A 24,975-nucleotide genomic window follows, 5' to 3' on the forward strand; every position below is an offset into this window, starting at 1 on the left:
TTGCTGTAGCCTTCTGTGAGCTCACCCTGCTACCCAGCATCTACACAATGACAACATGTACACCAATGGAAATCAGACTTCTCCAGTGTCCATCAAAATCAGCCATATGCTTATTGCTGTCCAGAACATTGTCTGACTACTCAAAATATGACACGCAAATTATCATAGTGTGGGCAGGCACTTGGGGAGTTGTCATCAAGATGACCATAGCTCATTAGCTTTACTTACCAAATATATTATATTTTAAGAGCCTAGAAGAATCTTTAGCACATCATTTACCCCCTCAAAGAAAAACACCAACAGAGTTTCATTTCTAGGAAATGGGTTTCTTCTCTACACTGTTTTTTTGACTGCCATTCTAGCTTGTCAATAAAAATGTCAAAAAGCAAATGTAACTAAAAAAACTGAGTCAGATCTCCTGCACTACCAATACATACATCCTTTAAAATAAATTTTAAAAAAAGACTATTATGAACCTAGTTTAGAAATTACTACATTTGGTATTATCTTCCTTCACCATCCATCAGCTATGCAGCTTGCTTACTGCTTGCGTCCTGCCCACTCCAAGCTAGATGAACCAGTTTCACTTCCACACTCATGCAGTAGCTCCATACTGCAGAGATCAAGAGGCCATCACTATCTTGTCACTGTGCACCACACCACCTGCAGCAAGCTGAAGGTCCCAGCAGACACCTACGCTTGCTTGCAAGTGCTGATCCTTCACACTACAGGAGAGGGTAACTTATTCTACCACAGCCCATACTCCATCCTTCACTAGGAGGTGGACGACTACAAAATTTTGATCAGTCTCCAGGGATGTCAATCTGGAACTTCCTACCCCAACGACATTTTGTGTTTCACTGCAGTTGTTTTCTTTAATTACCTGTGCTAAGACAACACAGCTCTGTGAGCAGAAAAAAGCGTGATGACTATCTGCACAGAGTAAACAGGAAGACTGTTCCTCATGACTGTGTGGGAGTTACATTTGTCACAAGTTATACTTAGCCCTGGTATGGGATTTTGGCCCACTTGAGTTATTGTGAAGCTGTACAGTGTGTTGAGAAAGCCTGGGTACTGTTCTAGGGGATTCACTGAACATAGTTCAGAGCTACTTTTTCAAAGAGGCTGCTCTCGCATCCCAAATAGCACCATTCTCTTCATAAGAGAAATCTCTCACCTTGGAAGCTACTCTGTTAAGCCTAAATCAATGCTAAATAACAAGTAACTCAGTCCCAGTGCCTACACTCGCCTTGGTCATTTGTCTAGAGAAGCCTGAAATCCTTTATAGAGGCATTTTACAGATGGTGAAACTGAGGCACAGAGAGGTAAAATGAAGTACCTACTCTGGCCTCAGAAGGTCAGTGACCAACCAATCAACAGCACTGAAGTGCACCGTACTGAATACCGCTCCCAATGTGTTTACCAATTTTCTCTCGTTCTATTCATAATTTACTTAGCAGGCCCTTCTTGCTGATGGCACAGCAAAGGCAGGGCTGGTCACTCAAAAAATTCTCACTCTATGAATCTATGTAATGAAAGACTTCATAAGACAGTATCCTAATTTCTTCCCCTCTCCACAGAAACTATTAAAACCAGATATGCACACACAACTTCATTAATAAAGACCTAATTGTAACAGACCATGTAAGACATTTGAGTGTACATGGAAATCTTTAATCTCCAGAAGTACATGAAAGCAAAATGAGGATTACGATTTGCCTCCTTATTTACTCCAACTGTCTAGACTACAAGAGGCATATTAGTCTAAATGTCAGACCTCTAGTATTAGTCTGTAGTCTCCACTTGCACTATCTGCTTTAAATATTCCTTCTACTAATAGCCTTTTCATGCATCTACAATTTCATTTGGACTTCTAAATCCTTTGCATTTTCTATTCCTCTTGCAGAATAATTATTTTTCTAAACCAATCACAGTATCACAGGGTCCAGCACTCAAGTATCTTTGGTATTAAGGATAGCCTAGGTATCTTGAAAAGGTCATATATGTTGGCTCTCTTCTATATTCCACCATTTGTCCTGATCCTCAGTGTCAACCAACAGCTTATTTCATTTTTGATAAGTTATAAATATCACAATGATACAAAAAGTAAAGTCTAAATAAAAGATTAAAAGATACGAAGGTGAAAACATATCAAAAAAACCTAATGCTATCATTCAGAAAGTAGTGTCAGGTAACAGAGAGGAAGTGGAACTTACTAATGTATTTTCCCTTTTGTTCTAAATGAAGCTTGTGCAAAATCACACTGCAATCTGGCTACGCCTTTTCAGACTGATAAAACAAAAGGGAAGAAAGGCCTGAGCAAAGCTGGCAGAGGGACGGGCAGAACGCTGATACTAAAAGCTTACTGGGTGAACAAGCATGATTTTTTTAAGTTACATTTTAATTATATTTACCTGGGATTAACTCCTCCAGCAGTCCAAAGAATGATCCCACGCAGCTACAAAATCCCAATTTTCACCAACGTCAAGAAGTTTACTTACGCATTTAAAATAATTTGTTTTCAGAGAAGGGTCTCACTGCAAGATAGTTGACCAAAACACAATCAAGTCTCATACCAAGTTTCAGTGTTTGGTCCACTTTTTATGGTAATTATCTGCAAAAAATGTCAGATTTTGGAGTGCACATGGAAATCTCTACTCTCCAAAAGCAAAATAAGTACTACAATTTGCCTCCTTATTTGCTCCAACTGTCCAGACAACAAGAAGCATATTAGACTAAATATCAGACCCCTTCCTTCTCCTAATAGCCTTTTCATTAAATAGCCTTTTTTATTAAAACCCAGGATTCTGATGACTATCAGAAACACACGGCTCTCAGCATCTCCAAAATCCACTGTGTGATACTTCTTAATACCCCCTTCCTTTCCTTGGCAGCCAAGATAAATTTGTTCATTAAAGTCATGCCAGTCAATCATCTTAAACACTAAAAAACAGAGATTCCCAGGAAAGCTGTCTAATGCCATAAGAGACCCAAGCAGAACACGGCATCGCTTGTTTCTTTTATGAACCATCTTATCTCACAAATTCTAGTTCTCCCCCAATTCAGTCACAAACTCCCTCTTTGTGGCTCACAGGAAATGACAGGACCTCAGAACAAACACTGTGCCAGACACTGTCCATCTACTCTCTTACCTCCGTCCCTCTTAATCACCTTAGTTCTTCCTCCTTGAGCTCCCTCTGCCTTTATTAAATTATCTACCTAATAGTAGATAATTTAGACTATTTAGACTGATAAAACCAATCAGTCCTAGGTTTAGTGATCATACTTGACATATTTCATGAGGCAAACCCAGAAACACCACCAAAAAGATTTACACTTTGATGTCACTCTACTTATCTTCTCCAACAGGAAAACTGCAATGAACTAAAACGAGTTTCAAAATTCAATTTCCTACTCGTCCTTGCCAGGTTCATTTAATTGTAAATTCTATGGTTCTATGGGGAAGGTATTCTCTATTCCCAAGCTCTGTCACAGTGCTTCATACAATAGAAGCCTAACCTGGATGGCGCCTTGAAATAAAAAGTTTACCAAATACAATTAACAGAGTGGTTTTAAAAGACTTGTCAGCTTACAGAAGGTTGAAAACTGTTCAAAGAACAAGTCCCATTTCAGTAGGACATGGCCCCTACTTTTTCAGCAATATAAATACCATTTCAGCTTGTTTCAAGAAGCTGTGACACTATTACTACCAAAGGAGTTGCATTCATTTACACTAGGACTTCATCTGTCCAAGCATATTTTTACTTTTTGAGTACATGTAAGTTGGACAAAGCGTTTCTGCAGTACCATCTCACAAATAATTAATTCAAATACTTCATTTCTCTCTATTTTTGTTTGAGGAGCACCTCTATGCAATCCAAAAGTAGCTGTAAAACTGACTTAGGCTCTCCCCACCTACCCACTCTTCATTTTTTCTGTTTTAAAAAGTAGCTTCTAAGTTTCTAATTGGGAACAGTTTCTTCTCTGACTTGCATATACCCCTACTGCAGCAAAGAGAGAAGCAGGGGTATTGAGATGTGATCCTCCTGGAAGTAGTGCCCCTACCTCAACAGCAAACAGAACGCTTCTGGTCAGTCACGAAAAAAATAATTGTGACTAATTCAAAGGAACAAGACCAGGGCAATTCTGATCATCTCAATACAGCAGTTCATTAGATATGGACATGCAGTTGAACCAAATCTAAGAAGTTTCCACTAGCAGCAGCAGATACACCGCTTACATCTGCAATACTATCATCCCTAGATTAAACAATAAAGCAAACCACTGATTTTTTTCCTCCTTGTACTGCAGTTTAGGATGACCTTTGACTGAAACCATTGTTGTTTGAAAATGATTCTACCACAACAAACCAGTTCCAGATAATACTGCAGTTTCCTTCAACAGTTAACAGTCTATTCCTTTCGCTTTCACAGAAAGTCTCCTGACATACCTGGGCTCCTAGATTCAGCAGCTCCTGTTGCAGTCAGTAACCATATCCAGAGAAAGGAGCGTTGCTGCTTCTGTCCTACTAGGCATATTGGTGTTTGCAGCAGCTCCCACTTTGCTCTTTAAACTTTCCACTGTGAATCACCTGATTAGCTGCTGCACTTACTTCCTGAGGAAAGCAGAAGTGAAGAGCAAATGAACCACACACTCAGGACCTGCTAAGCTCCCAAAGCAGCTCAGAACAATTCAGTTTACACACAAACCTGGCAGGCATTGCATGTTTCTCCCTGTATCAAGAATAACCAGGTATTTCCCTCCACCATATTCACAAAGAAAGGAGGTGAGTGAGGGTGTGGGGAGATTGTTGTTTCATTTTTTTTTTTTTAAATTTAAGGTTTACAAAACTACTACAGGAACACAGCACCACAAAGCTCACGCCCACTGTGCAACCTGTGCCCAAAGGACAGACAACAGTTGGAATCCTTCCTCAAATGCAATACTCTTAAAATAAATACATTTGAATACTGAGATGAATGCTAAGTCCTTGACCTTTCTACTCAAAGAGGCAAAGTACTATAACTCACTGACAACATAAAGGAGCCTAGATTAGCTACAGGATTGGGGGAAGACTACTTCTCAGTTATCTAGTTGTTTATTTTCCCTAATAACTCATCTGAAAGGCTTTATAATTGAGTTTTAGGGGGAGGTGGAATTCAAACATTTTTTTCACAAGAAATTCAAGTGTTTCCTAAACTGCTTCTGCCCAAGAATTTTATGATGACCCTGAGAATCAGTGGGATTGTGGCCTTAAAGTGACTGAAACCTGAGGTGGTTAAAGCCATTTGTTTTCTATTAACATCTACTTCAAATGCCTGAAAAAAAGTATTCAGGAGGAAAACTTTCTCTTCCAGCTAAGCTAGAGCAGTATCCAGACTGGAGACTCCTAATGTTTCTGAAGGTAGAAGCAGCAAGTCTTGAAGGGACTGATTTCAGTGTTTGATAGGGTTAATACGACAGGACAGCAATTGTCGATACACTGCAGGGTTCTCAATGCAGTGATGTTTCTGGCATAGAACAGTCCCAGAGGATTGTTCTCATCCCTTACTGTGGAAATGTATTTATTGAAAGAAAGATCAAAAATAGTGGCAGCAGCAAAATCATGGGTTTAATTCATCCCTTTACAGATTATACCAGGAATTAAGCAGCTCTGTTGCTTTACTGCATTAGAAATATATCTTAGATCCCAAGGAAAATACTCCACTCCAGCCTGTACACACAGTAGCATAAGTTGACTAGATTTTGGAAAGCATTAGCTAAACTAAGTATAATTTACAGGGTGTTTTCCAGGCAGATGCAAGGTCACACTCTGAGCTTCCCACACCCAGGGCAGCTCCCACAAAAGTCACATTTGGCCACTTTAGTGAGCCCCACTGAGAAATGCACAGGTCTGGCTGAGCTCAGTGCTGCACTGGCATGGCTGCGAGGCCTCTGGGCAGCTCTGAGCACAGGCTGAGGGGGCTCACACAGCTTGCGAAAGGCTGCGCCAGCACATCGCCTACTTTTCTGCCTTAGGTCACTCACTCATTAGCCGATACTTTCACAGTTGCAGTCTAGCCAAAACAACAGCCGTGAGGTGAATGGCAGAAGCAGAGACACAGAAGAGAATATTAATACCAACCCAGAGAGAACATAATTGTTTTCCCTTTCCTAACTCAGAAACAAACCTAAACGTGCTCCATTTCCACCCTTTTGTGTCAGTTTAAAACCACAAAACAGAAGGTCATCTGCAGCAGCCCCTTCATGCTGTTTGAGCTGAAATGTTTGTTTCCCAGGAGCCTTCCCTATCCAGTGGTGCTTCCCTGACTAGATGCTGTCAGGACTCAGCCACACAGTCAGTAGTAGATTTCTAATCCACACAGCAGAGGAAGCACCATTTCTCTTTTTCATTCTGCACTAACTGCTGATGGGACTGAAAGTCCAGAGTTTCAACATACCCTACCACTTAATCTCTGCTTCACTGGAGCAAAACAGCTGTAACCAAATTATCTCTAGTAAAAATAACTCAAGGGGTAAAGACAAGCTGATAGCTTATGTAGAAGGAGACAGTGCCACTATTCCCTTTGTCAGTTTGGGCTGTTTATATTAACAACCTCTTGCACTGTGCCTCTACCTACAAAAATAGAGAGAAAAATCCTTCCTTTCTTTGTCCTTTTTTCCCCCTAATCTTACAGAAAGAAGAAAAAAATGCAAGTTGCACACATACTTGCATTTACATCTATGCGCAGGGCACCTAGTTCAAAAGAACCCTTACCTTGGTTGAAGGTTTCTAGAAAGGGCACTAACGACCTCCTGGACCCAGGAGCTCACTCTGCCAACACTGACTGGAAACTGTCATCTGACAGGGGCAGCACTCAAGTAGATCATGCACAGCCCAGCGGAGATGAGATGTCCCACCCCAGCCAGATATACAGTGGGCTTCCTGAGGCAAGGATCTGGAGATAACTACAAGGTCCACCCATCTCACAGTATCAAATAACGTCCCCTATGTTGAGTCTTACTAAACTTCTCTCTTTGCCACTCCAACCTCCACACACAAGTGGAAAAACCCTATTTCATGCCTTTACATTACTATACCACCCACACAGGTCTGTCTTAGTGGTCCAGAATGGCTAGAAGCACAGCACTTCTCCAGCTTGAGGCTGGAGGTCAGCTACTACAGGTTTCTCCTGAAACCCAACTTACAGTACATTTCAGTTGCATTAGATTCACCAAATGGGCTGACTGGTTACACCAAGAGCACATATGTCTTCTGGCAACTGCCGTGCAGTTGCCATTGCCTGAGGGGCTGATAGTTCAGCCCAAACGCAAACCCAAATAGGATGGAGCTTTGCCAAAAAGGTTGTATTTCTCCCTTCGGCAAGTTTCTCTCCTTGTAGCCATACGAAATAAAATGCAGCTGATTTTGCTGAGAGTACATTTCTCTACTGCGCTATTCATAACCTTCAATCTAGAAAAAAAGCCAGTTAAACACGTCTCAACATTGTGAAATGTCCAAAAGTTGAGCTAGCTGCAAGGGGGGGTTTCCCCCACTCTTCTCCTTTCCTGCTAAAATCCAGCTACTACTAAAATCCAGCTATCTTCTTTCTATTTTCTTGTTAAGAGAATGTTGATTAAAAAATGTGCACAGAATAATTTTTCACTTCTTTAACATCATAAAGGGAAGCGACTCTGTTTCATTTTCCTCCTCTCTTTTCAATGGCAGAACAGAAGCTAACAGAGATACCACAGAGAAAAGCGATGCAAAAATTTAAACCATCTGCTTAACCATCATTTTCACTCACCAAACTTTGTAATCTACAATGGAGGTGGCATTCAGCTCCCTCAGCAAATGTTCCCAAAGAAACAAAAGCAGCAGGCCCCAAAGTGAAAAGCCACAGGACTCAGATCTTGAGCAGCTCGGCTCTTCTCCCCACAGGAGAGGACGCCTGGGGTGGCAGGGAAGGCCACCCCACCTCTTTGGACAAGAGGAAAAGCTCTTTGGTTTTCCCTGGAAGGCAGATCCCAGGGGAGGCAGGAAGCAAAAGCCAGCTTCTGCTGGTGCTGCTGCGCAGCCCCCAATGGGCCAGAGCCCTCAGGAGCAGCCATCCTGCCCAGGCTCGCCACCCCGAGGCAGCACCACCGCCTCTGAGGAAATAAGGCAGCACGTACTGATGCACGGCCATGCTAACCAGATCATAAAGTAACTTGCATATTTGTACACTTGCACAGGTAACTAAACTTCAGCTTTAAATTAAATGAAGCCCATGCCAATGAAGCCATGAGATTGGTAGCTGGTGAAGATGGACAGCGTATCTGTGAAGCAACGTTTCTCCGCCTATGGCCTGCCAGCATCCCTGGGACCTAAGCACTCAGTCTGGATCGGGAGGTCTAGTTACACCACTGACTACTCTGGCACTGTGACTGATGGGCTGTAAGACAGGGCAGTTTGGCTCCAGCACCGACACTGCAATCTCCTAACTTGTCTGAGGAAAGGGATCCATTTCCTTCCCCTGGCATTTCCACCTGAGCAAGGCCAGGCAGTCTGCAACCCGTCCTCTGTGCCCCCAGCATCCAGCCTGCACCTTGGCGCGGGTAAGGTTTGTTCAGCACTTATGTGATAAGGGTAATTTGTGACATGAAATTCTGTTATTTCCAAACATCTCATTGGAAATTGGAACAAATTCCCTCCGTCAACAAAAATCTGTAAATAAAAACAGGACTTTTTCCTATGCTTTTGTTGTTTGAACAGGAACAAACCATAGTATATCCAAGAGCCTACATGTTAGAGGTCAGACTGGAGCAGTGGTCTTCAGCCTTTTCCAATCTGTGCAATCCTGAAGTAGTTTCCTATGAACTCTTACACAGCAAGTGTAAGTCTCCCCCTTTGCTCATCTTTTTTGGCTCCTTTAAAAGTAGTCAGTGTTGTGTGTGTGTGAAATCACTGGACTATATAATCACAGAAATAACCTAAATAATTTTAAACTACTTTTTTTTTTAATTCTATGCATAACTAAATGCCACTAAAATTATTCCAGTTAGTAAAACAATATTAACTTTCAAAAACACAAGAAAAGAAGCCACATTTAAAAAATGGTTTGTAATAAAAGTGAAAATATTCTTGTTTGAAAGTGTCAGTACCAAACATCTTGATCAAACGATCAGAATCTTTTTCTTCCCCAGAAGAAAAAGTAGTATCAAATATGAAAGTTTCTTTGGGAAGCTGCTATTTTGATTAAACGCCACCTACTGACCAGAAAAACATTGTGCAGGAAAATTTTTAAGGCAGCTTGACTGAACACATGATCTCCACACTGGAAGGCACGTTAGTCTAATGAGATTGAGGAAGTGAAAAGGCTAAAGCAAAATATAATGGCATACCATTTCTCCCCCCCTCCTGTACCTCAGATTAACGTTCTACTACAGGATACACAGGAATTCATTGTTTTCATGATCAACTCAAAAGTTGTCAAATGAAAGGATCATGATACAGAAATTCTGCAGGAAATTTTTTACAAATATTTACAAAACAGAAAGGTAGACTTTAACACATAGCACTTACCAGAAAATACCACTCTCAGGCACAGCCTCAGACAAAAGCACAAGATATAATTACATAAACACGTATTGACCAAGAGCTATTTTCTTGGAAGATTTACTTTTCTCACTCTCTGCAGAAGAAGCACCAAAACCTCTGCAGAGAATACCACTTTCTTAAGTCTCAGAAATTGGTCCTAGTTCCTGTTTAACACCCCTCTTTGTTCTCTGCAGGGATGTTGCGTAGCTTGTATAGCCTGCAGCAACTCTCATCGTCATCTTAGAGGAAATAGGGAGCCTGAAGTTCAGGCTAAACAAATTAAGTAAAATCCTTGCAACACAAGTATGAGAGCAGACATTTTTATAACTCTGATGTGTCCTCTACTAACTACTATTATTTTTCCTTTTGCAGCTCCCAAGTCTATTTATAAACTCCTGCTCCTGTGACCTTGCTCTCCTATAAGCTGCACTCCCAGAAAGACTCTGCATGCGTCCAAGAAGGCTGCTTTCCCACAGTGATAACTACTCAGGTACCTTCAAATAGCTAATAGCATGCTTAACAAGCTGTCACACCCTGTTCATGGCTAAGCCTGTCTTTTCTACAACTATTCTTCTAGCTCTCTGAACTATACTCACATATCTTCTCCTCTCTAATTCCTTATTTACAGATTTAATACTCCAATTGTATTTGGTTGCTAGCTTTTGCCATGTCATAGAAAATTCTGGACAGAAGGAATGGGGACAAACTGATGAAAGCAGGAGTTTTGCTACCTGGTATGCTCTGGTTTAATAAACAATTCTTGAAGCCAAGTAGCTTCCCTGGGGACTGTGGTTTCCTTTTTTTCCTTAGGAAAGGACTGCTTTAGGGTGTTCAGATGACTGTTGTAGGCTGGTAAATGATAAGAAAAATCTCCTTGATTCTACTTAACTTACAGCCAGATTCTACATCAGTGGGCTTTTTTTTGCGCTAGGAATTTGAGACCTATAAGGATACACAAAATTGCTGTTACTGCTCAGCAGAGAGGTAATATTAGACTTGAAATTAAACCCTAGTGCTAAACATGTAGAAATACTTTGTTAAAGAAGCAGAGTAACAAGAAATTAATCATTGGCTGCGTGTTTATTTGCAAGCTCTGTGTGTTCAGCAGAACTCACAAGCACAGCTTTCAAATTTGAAGCAGAGGCTGCTATCACATGGAGTAAAGGAGGAACTGGTAAAAGAATGCAGTAGTTACCTTGCAGAGGGGCTCACCACAAGAAGGAAGTGCAACAGGCTCCTCAGGGGCTGTGTGTCAGATAGCAATCCCTCTAATACCTTTCTAGGGCTGGAGACCTCAGAGCTGACCACCCGGCCAATTCCTTCCTGCAAGGCTGCATGTTAGGATGCCAGTTCAGACACAGGGTCTCCAGGGCTGGCTCTGCCTGGAAGAATTGCCTCTCTGTATGCAGGGAAACGTGAATGGCAGGCTTCACATGGAGGTCTAAGAAGGCTTATTCAATAATAAGAGTTCTTAAGCTGTCTAAAAACCAGATACCAGTCATGAGGTGAAACTTAAAGAATTGTTTTGTATCTCAGCACATCGGGCACTACACAATGCTTAGATGATTGTGCAGATGCTCTAACTTGAAGTAAGCAGAAGTTGGCCTTGCAGAAGTCTGGGACCAACATACATTCAGAATGTGATCTGCAAGGTTTGTGTCCTCTTAATGCCAACTATGTAGCAAACTAGTACCAGAACCTGTATTCAGAACATTGGAAGCTATCAGTCCAAAAAAAAAATAAAAAAAATGGTCAAAGTCAGTCCCGTGGCTTGTGTTTTATTCTGCACAACTGGAGGAGCAGCTCAGAGAGCAGAGAGTGGATCCATCTTAAAAGCCGTCATCTGTGCATTTAGGATAATACTTAGCATAGCCATGCCAGGCTCTAGTGGTATTTTTATTTCTATTTAAAACCTTATCCTTTTTCATTCCCATTAAACTTTTTTTTTTTTTGCTTAAATGAGATGAGAATAAAGATGAAAAATTCAAACAGCCTGCCTTTGCTCCACACAGGCATTCCTGCCAGAAATATTCAGAGCTCTTCCTTTCCCACGCACCTATTTTGTCCATACAGACCATAAATACGAAACTATCTTACAGCCTTTTAGCCTCTGCGCCACCTCCAGATATTACCTAGTTTGCGGGTCTGAGCGGTAGCATGGGCAGTCTTCATTCTGAATGAGCATCTTTTGCGTTGGCACCTTCCTCTCCGAGCGTCACCAGGTGGCAGTACGACAGAAGGGCTTTCAAGGTCTGCTGTTAACATCAGGCAGCAGAAATCATTAGAGCTGCAGGTACACACTTCATTTTCCTGTTATCATTGCAGCTTCTATTTCTTTTCCTCAGTCCATCTTAAATAATGAGACAGGAGAGTATCACAGCACAAACTATAACGACTTACTTTCCTTTTTATTTACTTTCAGCAATTTGAGCATTTATAGGGTTACATTTTCAGACTCCCACCAGCCTCTGGAATAGACAGGTTTCAGTTGGGCACCCAGCAAAAAAGCCACTTGGAAAATAGTGGTCGACTTTGACCCTCTCACTCTAGGGGCACAGATTATAAAGGTGTCAGCAGGTAGCAGAGCAGATAAAAGATTGTTAATGAAGAATGGACCTTTCGGGAGAGGCATATTACCTGTAAACTTGGTCAGCTTTGACAAAGGAAAAGAAATAAGGGATATTTAATAGAAGAGGGTTTTTTCAATATCTTCCAAAATTAAACTAGTTGATATTTTGTTTTGAAAAGGCATTTTTCATTGAAACATTGAACAAAACAATATTAGTAAGGCTAAATAAAGCATAACATAAAACAGAATATCCTGAGACAAATGTCATTTGTGGGGAGTTAATTTTGAAAGGGTTATTTAGGGGTTTGGTTTGCCTTTTTTTTTTAAATCCTAGTCATACAAGTTCAATGAACAGTTCAGTTCTGTCTTTGTAAATCCAGTAATATAGAGCTTTTAGTACATGGTTTTTTCCCCAAGCTGTAAATTTCCTGCAGGAAAAGTCTTGCTAAGGGTTTAGGACAATGGGGGGTTTTTGGTGCTACAAATTTCTAATTTTCAAAGGAAGTATCTCTACACAGACTCATTACATTGCAGCTGCTATGAGTGGACAACCTCCACAGGAGATCATATCTCAGAAAACATTTGTATAAATACACAGCTGGAATAGTTCAAAAAAGTCTGCTCCATGTATTAATATTGGCACAGGGAAAGGGAAGAAGTATTTGTGGTCTTCTAGGAAACACGTATCCTTGTGAGCAAGATGTTGAGTATCAAAATTAGGACCACTTTTATTAGGATTATATCTGGTCTAAAATGATTTTTTTAATGATTTTTTTCCCCACTATGGAAATACTGACATTATTTAAAAACAAAAATGCTTTTCACAGTTTTCTTTTACATTTTGATCCAAAAAAATATTTACAGGAAGAAATTTTCAGGTCACATTTTTGCTTAAAAAGTATTATTACTTATATTAACCCCATTTTACTGGGCATTTTTCTTCCACACATATTGAAAAGTTTCTCAGAGGTCAGTACCGCAATCTACATTTCACAGGCTGGAAACAGTGACATTAAGAATTGAAATGACATACCCAGGGCCACATTGCCAGCCAGTGGCAGGGCCACAGCTATTGCCTGGGCCTCCAAAACCCATTTATTATTCATTAATAATTACAACTCTTAATTTTATTATTTTATCCCCCTCTGCTTTAAATGATTTGAAACAGAAGAAAAATGGGTCAATCTTAAAATAACAGTACATTTGAAATTTTTAGTTCCCTTAATTTTTCACCTAGCCTTTAGTTTTCACCCTAGTTTCATTTGAAATCACATCTGCCTAAATGACTATATTTTTCCCTGAGACAGCAGGAGGAGATATGTTCCTGAGGATGCCAGCCTCAGCCCCCAGTGTCTAAAATATGCATGCATTGGTCTTTGGTGCCTGCCACTAAAAGAGAAAAAATCTATTCTGCAGAGATAGCATTTAAGTTTTAAATAATGCATTTCTGTGTCTCCTCTATGAATCGAGGACCTCATTTCTTCTTGGTCTGTAGATGACCGATAGGATAAGTGATTGCCCAGGTTACCACATTTTAATGTGGCTGATTCATAAGGTCCTGCAGCTCCTGACTAAAGGATATATTGCTGTCAGTGTTCTCAAACATGCAGGAAAGGTCTGGGCTGTAGAGGAACAGGTGAACAAGGGAAAAAGTCAGTAATCTCTCCAGGCTTTCACATCCCACCTGTCCCAGGAACATCAGAGAAACTCAGAAACAAATTTTGTTGTGAGATCCAAGTGAGAGCAGACTGATGCCAAGATACCAGCTGGAGGCATAACAGTGTAGATAATACAATTAGAGACCTAGGCTGGACAGCACCATTAAGTAGGACTTGGTCATGTAGCTTCCTTTGAAGTTGTATGCTCTATGCTTTGCTTACATAATGCAAAATCTAACCAACATGAACTACTCAAATTCTGATCTAGCAGGTCAGTTAATCATCTATTTTGATGTGAAGCATGTGAGTAGTCTCTCGTGGTTTAAGTTAAGCCTTTAAATGTTTTTCTGTATTGGAATCAGGAAATTAAGTTCAGGGAAAATCAGAATTAATTTCATAGAGAATTTCTGAGAGAAGAACCATCCTTGAAAGAGGCAATCATGAAGGGAAGACCTTCAGCTGCTATTTCCCTGATTTGACAGGTTTGATTGCAGTAGCAGCTCTGTTAGACCTGCAATGATCTGAAGGTAATAATGAGGCAAGGGTTAGAGAGAAAAGTAGCATTTTGTTAGACCAACAGATAGAGCAGCAGAAAGCAGGCTTTCAGACTCGCAAAAACATTGGACAGAAGGGACCTCTGGAGGTTACTTAGGCCAGCCTTCTCTTTGGACCAGAGCTAGCACCAAAACCAGACTAATCTAACCATCTTGAAAACCTCTGAAGACTGAGAGCTCACCTGCTCCATGGGTATCTGTCCCAGTGCTGCACCACTCTCCTGGTGAAAAAGTTTTTCCTAGGCTCCAGTCTGACTTTAGGCTGAAACTTGGGCCATTGCCATTTGTTTTAGTATCTGCCACTACCAAGAAGTGTTTGGTTTCAGTCTTTGAAACTGTCCTTTAACAAGTTGTGTGTTGCTATTAGATCCCTCATTAGCCTCTTTGCCAGATTAAGCAAGGCTGTCTCCCTCAATCCTTCCTTGTAGGTGATGTGCCTTTGTCCTCAACAATCTGAGTAGCCCTTATTGAGATATGAAACAGATTAAGTCAAGTACAATTTGGGAACAATTTATTTGTATTTTCTTTAATTACATTACTCAGTATTTTATCTGACTGAGACACAAGTTGCAGTGTCATTTTCATTCTATTGAAGATTGGAAAAATATCTAGATCTTGTATGGAGCAGAAACAAATAATTCAAAGTCTCTGATCTGCTCTGGGGCATCTCCAGAGGATATTGCAAAGGTAGAAAGATTGCCATCTGCCTCATTAATAAAGTTATCATCTAGGTACAAATTTAAGATAGGCACTGAATGTCCATAAAACTGGTATCCATTCCATATGTAATTTATCTGCTTACCCTGTGAAAGGCAAATGAGATGCCATACTTGGGGCCACCTTGTCTCAGTAATCCTATGTTTGCCTTCATTACTGAAGACAACTTTTCTTGCAGACATGTTGAGGAATACTGCAACAGCAAGACAATTTCTGGTATTTAAGGGGGCATATAATCTGCATTCCTGGAGTTGCCCTTGGTGTAATAAGGACAATACCACAAAGACTAGTACAGAACAGAAAATATACAAAGTTAATAACAACTAGGAACATGCTTTGTCTCACTGTTTACAAAGTTTAGAGAAGTCTAGAATCTGCGGATTTACAAGAGAATTATTGTTTTTAAGAAAGATTTTACATTCATAATCTAAGTCTTGCCTGCCTCCAATGCATGAAGGTACAACACAAAACAAAGTTGGAAATCTTTATCAGATGATTCAGAATTGTCTAGGCTTTCTTTTGTCACCTCTTCAATTGCACTGCTTAATAACTTCTTGGAAGTCAGAAATTTCTGTTAAAGATTTTGCTTCTCATTAGCATTGCGCACACCCTCAACATGGTCAGAGACCACTGTTCATAGCAAAACCAGAAAGGGCACATCAACATCTAATGTTTGTCAAGTATAAAAAAGAGAAAGAAAATACTGAGTCAGGGTTTCTTTATCTACTATGAAGAATAACACACAATTCTCAAAGTGCTTTTGCAGTTCACTTAAATGCCTATTCTTACTCACAGGGCATTCTTCTGAATAAAGTCAAATGATTTTCAGGTGTTTGCTACAGTAGTAGGAGAGATCTTGCAGGGATAAAGGTACACTTTGTGCATGTTCATCACTGCAGAGGAGGAAAAAATTTAAAGCCATCTTTGGCTGCCAGCAGTATCACCACTCGTTAAGTTTCTTGCCTCACTGAAGTCCATGACAGCTGTATTATACCCTTCTCTCAAGCTGTAGCCACTCTCTAGAGATTCAATCTTATATCCTGAAATGAAAGATGAATTACTCCTGACCTATTTGTGGAACGTGACTAGATGGGAAGGGACAGTGACTGTAGGAGAATTATAAAGATACCCAGAAATTGCCTAGTTTAACTCTGCAAAACATTCAGAATGATTCTTGTTTATAGTCTCCACCTTACCCCTCATTCCTGAATGTAATTGCATGAGATCATAGTTCTGTCCTCTGTCAATAGTCTTGATGCATTTGACATATTCACTGCCTCCTCTGGGAAGCTCAAGATCCCATTAGGCTTATGCATTTTCTTAATTTTCAGCCAAATCTAAAGAAATTATTCTATTTATTATCTCTTGGTCTTAGACAATCCCTGAATTAAAGTTGCTCCTGAACTATTATTTTTTTCTCAGAAATACCTCTGAGCTTGAGTTGTTGCCAGAGCTGCTCTAGAACATCTGCACAGCTTTCTCCATCCTACATCATCAGCTTACCTGGTACCAGAGAGGCAATCTCAAAAGGATAACAGGAATTTTCTCTTCATGGTCCAAGTATTTCTTGCTATATTTCCTCAGACAGCAAATAAAACCACTGGTTCCTGGCCCTTTTCACCTGGAAAACCAGGTGGCATTATCAAGATGTTTGAACTGGTGATCACTTAGCCTGGAAGCAAGTGTCACATCAATCTGAAATTCCTTGTGGTCATTAGATACTTGAAAAGTTGTTGATTTACTGCCCAATCTTCTTCAGCAGAATTCTCACAGTTCCTGTATACATAATTATTGTAGCTTGCCTTGCAAAGGCAATGCTGTTGCAGTTATTGGTCTCAAAATGCACACCATGGTCCTTCTTGTTTCTTTGGACTCTTTTCCATCAACTCCATTCTATACCATTTAAGAATAGATTGTAACCGAAGTTGTAATCTAAACAAACTGGATCTGGATTTCAACAGTGCCAGAGTCCAGGGTGATTAGATCTTGGGCTTTGATCCAGACCCATCTTGCTGATGAGCAGAGAAAATATATCAATCAGCTAGTTACAACAAGTCCTTGGCCTGCATATGGAAGCAGAAGATGAGGAGGAGGAAAAAAGGATATGCTGTGTAATAATTGGTAGGTAACAGCATGCTGTGTGTACAGCCTGAGGAAACAGAGATCCCTTCAATGCCCCACACACAGATTCAGCAACTTCAGTGGCCCACGCACTCTTCCATCTCAAGCACCCAACATGTTTCATAGCCTCCAGCCATCAGCCTTGGCGCCAACAGATGAATCATATCTTCTGTGAGTGTCCCTGCTGCAATGACTTGTATCATTAACATCCTCTGCATTAGATAGCACTTGCCAATCCCAGGTCTACAAAACACTGCATGGAGGTGGATGGGACCTGGGACTGAATACCTTGCTTGTGACCATGGGAAGGAGGCTATGTCTTCCCACTCTCCTTAAGTTTTCTAATCCCTAGGCCTTATTTCATTATATGTACTTAGCAATCAATAGTAAATGCTTATTATACACAGAAGAGTTCTTCCACATTCCAAACAAGCAGCAGATAATTAGTGAGCATATTTATTTTTAGAGTCACATAAGAGACAGTAGCACTTCTCTGGTCCTTGGTTAGTCAGCTGATTTCTATTTTCTAGCCTCGTAGATACTTACTGCCCTGTCTTAGGCTATCATTCTGGATTTAGACAAGCAGAAGGATATAGCCATGAGAGCAGTGGTTTCCAACAACTGGTACACACCTTGACATTGGTATCTCAAGCCCTCAAAAATGCCCCTCTTGCCTCAGATAACTCAGTCATAAAAGTCTTATTAACTGCAGCCCAGCAGCTTCTGAAGTCTCTTCAGGAAGCCTGCTAAATTGAGCTACCTTTAGCCTAGTTCTGGAATGGGACAATCAGCAATAGCCATTCACTCCCTAAAGGAAAGGGAGGAATGGCACAGCAGGGTATGACACAGTCCCCACACTACCTGAGTGAAATAAAGAAAGACTTTGAAATGATGGTCAGATTCAACCTGGAGTCCATATCATCAAACATGTTCATGGTAATGAAGCAAGTCCAGGGTAAAGCCAGGAAAACCACTCACAACTCACAGTCAGAATTAGGTTGGATTAAGGTTACCAGTATCAGACACAATCCAGCAACTACTAGGTAGATCCACAGCAGCAAGGCAGACATGAGGTCAAGCTGAGAAAACAATCCATAGATCACAATCCAGGCCCATACATCAGTAAGGCTGAGCTAGAAATCAATGCTCCTACAAGATAGCTTAGGCTAGGAATAAAGCTGCAAGCCTGGGCTTAAATGGAGTTCCTGGGCCTGTGGGCAGAGGGTGTGGGTGGTGGCCAGGTGAGGCTGGTTAGGGCTGTTAAGGCTATTAATGTACTTCAGGGCCACAATATAAGTTTTTGTAGTCTTTGTAGAGTATGTTCAGATGCATGAATAATTATTACTTGTTATGGCTTTATTGCAACTCCTTCTGTACTTCTATGAAAGAATTTTTCTGGTATCATAACCCTAGGCTTCAATTGCAAGGATATAGGTGAGTTGTGTTCTGAAGCAGCAGGCAGGCATTACTCAGAATTGTTGTTGCAAGGACTCAGTCTAAGGCTCAGTACACAACTTCAGGTAGTCTCTTGCTGGGGAGGCTATCCAGATGCCTTTTCTAGTATTTCTCTTTAAATTTTCTAATCAGAGTATTTTCAAACTTCCCTCAAGGATACCTTTGCTAGGTGAGAGGGGAGAACTGCTGTTACTGAACTGTATCTCTGTTTACCTCAGTTCTATAACCCCTGTACTTACCAGCTTTTATTTAGCAATGAAATATGGGGCTAGTATATCTCTGGCTGGGCTAAACCAGTATCCCTTTTTTCTACTGTGTGACTGCATATCCAGGGAGTGACCTGATGCAAACACAGTGAAAGTAAAAGATTATTCCTTCATTTTTCACATCTTTACAATCCTTTCTTTTAAGTAAAATTATTGCACTGAAATAATTGTACCTAGATGAACTGCCAGATGAGCTTCACTATACTTAAATTATGTACTCCTCAGATTGTTATTACTGTCCTCCACAAGCAATTAAATTTGTCAATACCATTGTCATTGGGAAGCAGCGTCTGAGTCAAAAAAAACTTGATGTAGGGAGAATAAGCTAAATCAGCCATTATTCAACCTTTTTTCCCTCTCCTGCATCACTACAGACTACTCTGAGCTCTGTCACCTTTTATAGAGTGGCTTTTTATATAGAAAGGTATATGTTTAAAAAGCTTTTTGCCAGGCATGTGTGTTGAAGGGGCAGCTGGCAGTGGTGTGGGATAGATGCACGTGAAGAGTTGACTTGAGCTATAGATAAAGTGTATTCCCAGCCCTGCTCCGTGAACAGAGACCCTGTGGGATGTCATCCTGTAGGGTCAGTACAGCTGAGGAACACACACTCTGAGAAACTAGCTGTGGGATGGAATGGGGCACAGTTCAGTACACAAGTTTCAGGGATTAAACATTTCTGTAGGGTCTGGTTCCTTCTAGATATTTGCTACCTTCCTATTGGGCCTATTTTCAGTGTTTCTTTCAGAAAGTATTTCTTTAAATGGTCAGAGCAAAGTACTGCAGCCAGCATGGAACTATTTGCTGGAGGCACTTGGGTTTTTTCTCTCTCAGCTGGCATTTTTTATAGCTTTTTTTTCCCCCCTGACAAATAGTTTATTTTCCCCAGAGAGTACATCTGAGAAATTCAGGTCTGTATTTATTGTGTTTAAGCTGGGGAAACAAATGGGAAATTTCTAACTTTAAAAAAATTATTTAAATGATATTTCTGTTTTGAAAATTGCTTTAAGAAGGGTTGAAAAATGTTTAAGTCAATGCAAAACATTTCAAACAGGATAAAATTGAATACTTCTGTTTACACCAAGTACTTTTTTATTTACCAAAAAAACCTTCAGAGTTAGCATTTAGTGTTGAACTTGGCTGTTATTTGTTTGAATGTTTTCATTTTACCTGTGAACATGATAATTATTTGAACAGGTCCCTATATAAAGTCTTTCTCCAAAGCGGAAATCAAGCTTTCATGGGCAGTGACTCAGCACAATGAAGTGTCCCACATTTCCCATGAGGTTAAAAGTTCACTTAACTTTATCTAGTCATGTTTTACTGTACACACAGTTGGCTTCCTGCTCAAACTGCAAAATGATGTGTATAAACAGCATCAAGGCAGACAAGAAATGCTAAAAATATGGAGAGAGGAAGAGTTCTGTTAAATGGTTGGTAGGAATGACTTTTTGATCCAGGAACTGAGGTTGGGCAAAAGGCAGAAGCATAACTTCCCTCTGCTGATTCTCTTGCTGGTTATCTACAGTATCAGGACGCTTGTTGTCCAAGGGATCACCAGTTAGCTACTCTTCACTGTGCTGAACCCCAGCTAATACAGATGATTAGTGGGGAGATAACTGCAGGAGCTTTTTTATTCAGAACGGAGACAACAGTTCAGATCCCACTTCTAGCCTCATTTACAAGTGTGTAAATCTGGGACAGTCACCATGAACTCAAAGATTTACAATGACTTCTAAGCAGCTAGTTCCACCTAGCACCTAAAGGTCGAGAACATCTTAGCCATTGCTGCAGCCTGCACCTTGAGAAGTACAGCCTCTGTAAAGGGCCAGGGAAGCTCTTCCACTATTGCAGGTATGACTTGATGGCCAGTATTCAGTATCCAAGATATGATGGATTTTCTTGGCAGAGGAGGAAGCTGCCTATCTCAGATGCTTTGTGTCAATGCAACTCAGCAATACAAACCTGCAGGGTAATACTGCAGGGCATCCATATTGCCAGGGGAATATTTACCCCTTTTCTATACTGCAGAAGGACCTGCTAGGCAGATGGGGATGATGAAGGAGGTTGTGCTAAGAGCAGCTCAGGGGCAGGATGTGTCAATTACTGAAATTCAATTTTCGTTCAAGTATCTCTCTATAGGTTATAGATACCATTTAATAGTACCTAACTATTTCATCAAATGTTTGTCCTTCCCCCCCCCCCCCCCCCCCCCCCCCCATTACTGACTGCAGACTTTGTCTTTCTCCTTAGCAAGAAGTACAAATAAAAATGATGGGTGCTGAGAGGGAGTGATGGCATTCCCCTGTGCCCATCCCGCCAGGCTGACAGTGCAGGCAAGAGAGATTTTTCTTCCTTGCAGAGAGCAATGGGTCGTTCGTCTCAGCTCCCCGGCTCTCACCGAATACCTCCCCAGGAGGGATGCAGCCCCTGGGCGCTCCCCGCATGCAGTGCTCAGCAGGCAGCCCAGCACGCCGCTGCCTTCTGGACCAGCGCACTTAGTATTTCTTCTAAAGCACAACCTTATCAGATGCGCAAGCTTCTCGGCGTGTGCTTTGTGCCCTTTTTTCCCCGCTGCCTCGGGCTTGGAGAGATTCAGCTCCTGATCTGATCCTTGTCGAGTCAAAGCGTCTGTTGATCGCGACGTGAGGAAGATGCAGAGGGGGAGTGCGGGATCAGCGCTGCCTCCTGAAAGAGGCATATTAATATCACTGATGCACGGCCAATTAGCAGAAGGAGCCAGGTCCAGCCCTCGTGTCTGCGCGCTAGTGATTTATCGACAGTACTTAATGCCTAGTTTGGATGGGAATTAATTCGAGGCCGGATAAATAATGCATTAGGATTTATTTAGCCCCATTTGAAGCGTCGCCCCTGAGCCAGAGCTGGAAGTGGAGAGAAGTGGCGTTTGAGCGGAGAGCGGCGGGCGCGGTGATGCGCGGGGCGGCGGCCGGGGCTGGGGCTTGTGCCGGCCGCTGAGGCTGCCGGCAGCGGCGCGCCCAGCCGTGAGCATGCTGAGCCCCAAGATCAGGCAGGCCAGGAGAGGTGAGTGTGCCTTCCCGTGCGCCTCGCATTGTGGGGAAGGGGACCGCCTGCTGGGACGGGGAGGCTTCCCGGCGGTGGCGGAGAGCCGCTACCCCGGTCCGCGGAGTGTCTCCCGAGCTGCAGTGGCCGCCCCCCGGCAGAGGGAGGGTGCTGCCCCGCTGGCCGAAGCCGGCCCTGGGGAGGGCAGCGGGAGTCAGTGGCGCTTGCAAAGGCTCGGGAAGAACGAAGCGTAGGAGGGGACCCATGCTTGTGTTCACCAACGTTGCCTGCAATGTTAGGGCAGAGCAGCAAGGATGATTCAAGAATTGTACTCTCTCTTGGGACTCGATGGAGCCTTTGCACCCCTGTGGTGGTTGCTAATGCTGTGTTGCTAATGCTGTAATTCATTATAACAGCTGGAGACAGTTGTGATAAGTTTACCTGCAGCATGTTAGAGAAGCAGTTTGCTGTAGCACGTTATCCCTCCAGGGCTGGAAGCAGGAGGTGGGGAAAGTCGTTCAGTGTGAGCTGTGGGTAAGACAAAGGAAGGAAGGAAGGAAAATCTGCCCTGGGTTTGCAACAGCTGCTTTGAGCAGCTCGTTCAGACCTGCAAGGTGTACTGTGTAGTGTTTGTAAAGCTATCAGCTGGGGTTGGGCACAGCCGGTCTCTCCACTCCAGTTCACCTGGAGAAGATGCTCTGGCAGGGGATGTATTGTGTGATCGCCCGCTGCGGCACCAGTTCCTCGTTTGACATGGCATTTGTTGAGCATCATTGTTATTTGCAGCCTAATGACAGTCTCAGAGGGATATCTTCCCGCCCATCAGAAACAGGCTAGATTAATGTCATTTAGGAGCAAAAGCAGATGAAGTCAGAAGAGTATGTAAAGATTAGGTTTTCTTCAGCCATGCCAGCATTATAAAATAGGAAAGTGACACTGTTTCTAGCTGCTGTGATTCTGAGACAGATACTTCCAGCCAAATGTCATTTTGCATCATATATAAAAAAGCAGTAGTATACGCTGAATAGTCCTTAAAATACCAAGATCCCTTTAAATAACTGTTAGCATCTTGGAAGGAACAAGCTTCCTGCCATCTAGAGGTGTCAGGATCAAATATATCCAGCCTCACCCACAGTAAAGTCATATGTACTTATTTTTTAGTTACACAATTTTGTAGAAGCTCAGCAAGTCTTTTGTAGGTGCTGTCTCTTGGCCATCCCCCTTCTAAGGAGGTGTCTAATCTTCCAGTCTTTAATATATTTGTTATCTAGCATTCCTGTGTGCTATTATAGCTCCAATGAGACAAGCTAAATGATGCAACTAGAGCGGTACAGGAAGTCTGTGTCAAAGCAAGGAACACAGACTTTTGCAACTGCATGCCTGCCATTCTTCCACCTTCAATTCATCTGGAAGAGACTAAGTTGTATATGAATATGTATTAAAATCTAGTTATGGGACAGATATTATTCTAGATCCTTGTGGGCTACTGATGCTTGGGGTACAAACCATGGTGTACTTTTGTGATTCAATTTCAATTTATAGCAGTATATGTGTGGTGGGTTGACCCTGGCTGAGGGCCAGGTACCCACCAGAGCCGCTCTATCACTCCCCTCTTTCATTAGACAGGGGAGAAAAGGTACAATGAAAAAAAAACTTATGGGTCGAGATAAGGACAGGGAGAGATCATTCTCTAATTACCATCATGAGCAAAACAGACCGAACTTAGAGAGGGAATTCATCTTATTTATTACTAAGCAAAACAGAGTAGAGGAATGAGAAATAAAACCAAATCTTAAAAAAACACCTCCCCCCACCCCTCCCATCTTCCCGGGCTCAACTTCACTCCCGGCTTCAACCTCCGCCCCCCTCAGCGGCACAGAGGGACGGGGAGTGGGGGTTACGGTCAGTTCATCACACGTTGTTTCTGCCGCTTCTTCATCCTCAGGGGGAGGACTCCTCTCATTGTTCCCCTGCTCCAGCGTGGGGTCCCTCTCACGGGAGACAGTCCTTCACGACCTTCTCCAACGTGAGTCTCCTCCACGGGGTGCAGACCTTCAGAAGCAAACTGCTCCAGCGTGGGTCCCCCACGGGGTCACAAGTCCTGCCAGCAAACCTGCTCTGGCGTGGGCTCCTCTCTCCACGGGGCCACAGGTCCTGCCAGGAGCTTGCTCCAGCATGGGCTTCCCACGGGGCCACAGCCTCCTTCAGGTGTCTCCACCTGCTCTGGTGTGGGGTCCTCCGCAGGCTGCAGGTGGAATCTCTACACCCCCTCATCCTCCCTCCATGGGCTGCAGGGGGACAGCCTGCTTCACCATGGTCTTCACCACGGGCTGCAGGGGGATCTTGCTCCGGCACCTGGAGCACCTCCTGCCCCTCCTTCTGCACTGACCTTGGTGTCTGCAGATGTTCTTACATCTTCTCACTCCTCTCTCTGGCTGCAAAAGCTCTCTCTAACTGTTTTTTTTTTTTCTTTCTTAAATATGTTATCACAGAGGCGCTGATTGGCTTGGCCTTGGCCAGCGGCGGGTCTGTCTTGGAGCCGGCTGGCATTGGCTCTATCAGACACAGGGGAAGCTTCTAGCAGCTTCTCACAGAAGCCACCCCTGTAGCCCCCCCGCTACCAAAACCTTGCCATGCAAAACCACCACAATGTCATTCTCTCAGGGTTTATTCTGCTTGGTTCATTAACTGTGAAGTGGTAGGTTTATTTCTGAGTGAATTTAAAACTCATGAAAAGAACTGGTCTGATGGCTTTTGAAAGTTCAGGAACTTTCCTACTTTCCTGCTGATGCAAAGCACTAGTAACCTCTTACAAAGGTTACCAAGTAGGGTCTAATCCTGCAAGGTTCTTCTGTAGTTCTTGTTCACAAGAGCTGTAAACAGGCAGTGATGAAGATGCTGAATTCTTCTTGAAGGTAAGCGTGCCACCTTGCAGGACTGAGCTGAATATGAAATGATAGTTCATGTGCCCTGGACTCTCAGTTGGGATTGCTAATGAAGGTTCAGGTGGTAAATGGTGGGCAAGCAAAGTATTGAGAGGGCTGTGAGAATCTGTTGC

At 42.3% G+C, this 24,975-nt stretch overlaps 2 protein-coding genes across 14 annotated transcripts in view; one reads left to right on the top strand and one right to left on the bottom strand.

Annotated features, from left to right (window-relative positions):
- Positions 1-9,698, bottom strand: part of WDFY4 (WDFY family member 4) — a 146,595-nt gene extending 136,897 nt beyond the window's left edge. For 5 of the 6 annotated variants that reach the window (XM_075758329.1, XM_075758328.1, XM_075758327.1 and 2 more), the window contains exons 1-2: positions 9,545-9,698; positions 4,451-4,615 (exon numbers count right to left, since the gene is read on the bottom strand). The gene's annotated coding sequence lies outside the window, so the exon portion shown is untranslated. Of the gene's footprint in view, positions 1-2,414; positions 2,615-4,450; positions 4,616-9,544 lie in introns of all 6 variants that reach the window. The other variant, XM_075758326.1, reaches the window with a different exon arrangement.
- A 190-nt stretch (positions 9,699-9,888) lies between these two features.
- Positions 9,889-24,975, top strand: part of ARHGAP22 (Rho GTPase activating protein 22) — a 160,272-nt gene continuing 145,185 nt past the window's right edge. For 2 of the 8 annotated variants that reach the window (XM_075758331.1, XM_075758336.1), the window contains exon 1: positions 9,889-10,049. In XM_075758331.1, coding sequence (XP_075614446.1) covers positions 10,007-10,049 — 43 coding nt within the window. In that variant the 5' untranslated portion in view covers positions 9,889-10,006. Of the gene's footprint in view, positions 10,050-21,624; positions 21,939-24,710; positions 24,833-24,975 lie in introns of those variants that run through there. The other 6 variants (XM_075758335.1, XM_075758337.1, XM_075758332.1 and 3 more) reach the window with 6 other exon arrangements.

This window comes from Balearica regulorum, chromosome 7 (genome assembly GCF_011004875.1).
Source record: "Balearica regulorum gibbericeps isolate bBalReg1 chromosome 7, bBalReg1.pri, whole genome shotgun sequence".
Classification (NCBI taxonomy): Eukaryota; Metazoa; Chordata; class Aves; order Gruiformes; family Gruidae; genus Balearica; species Balearica regulorum.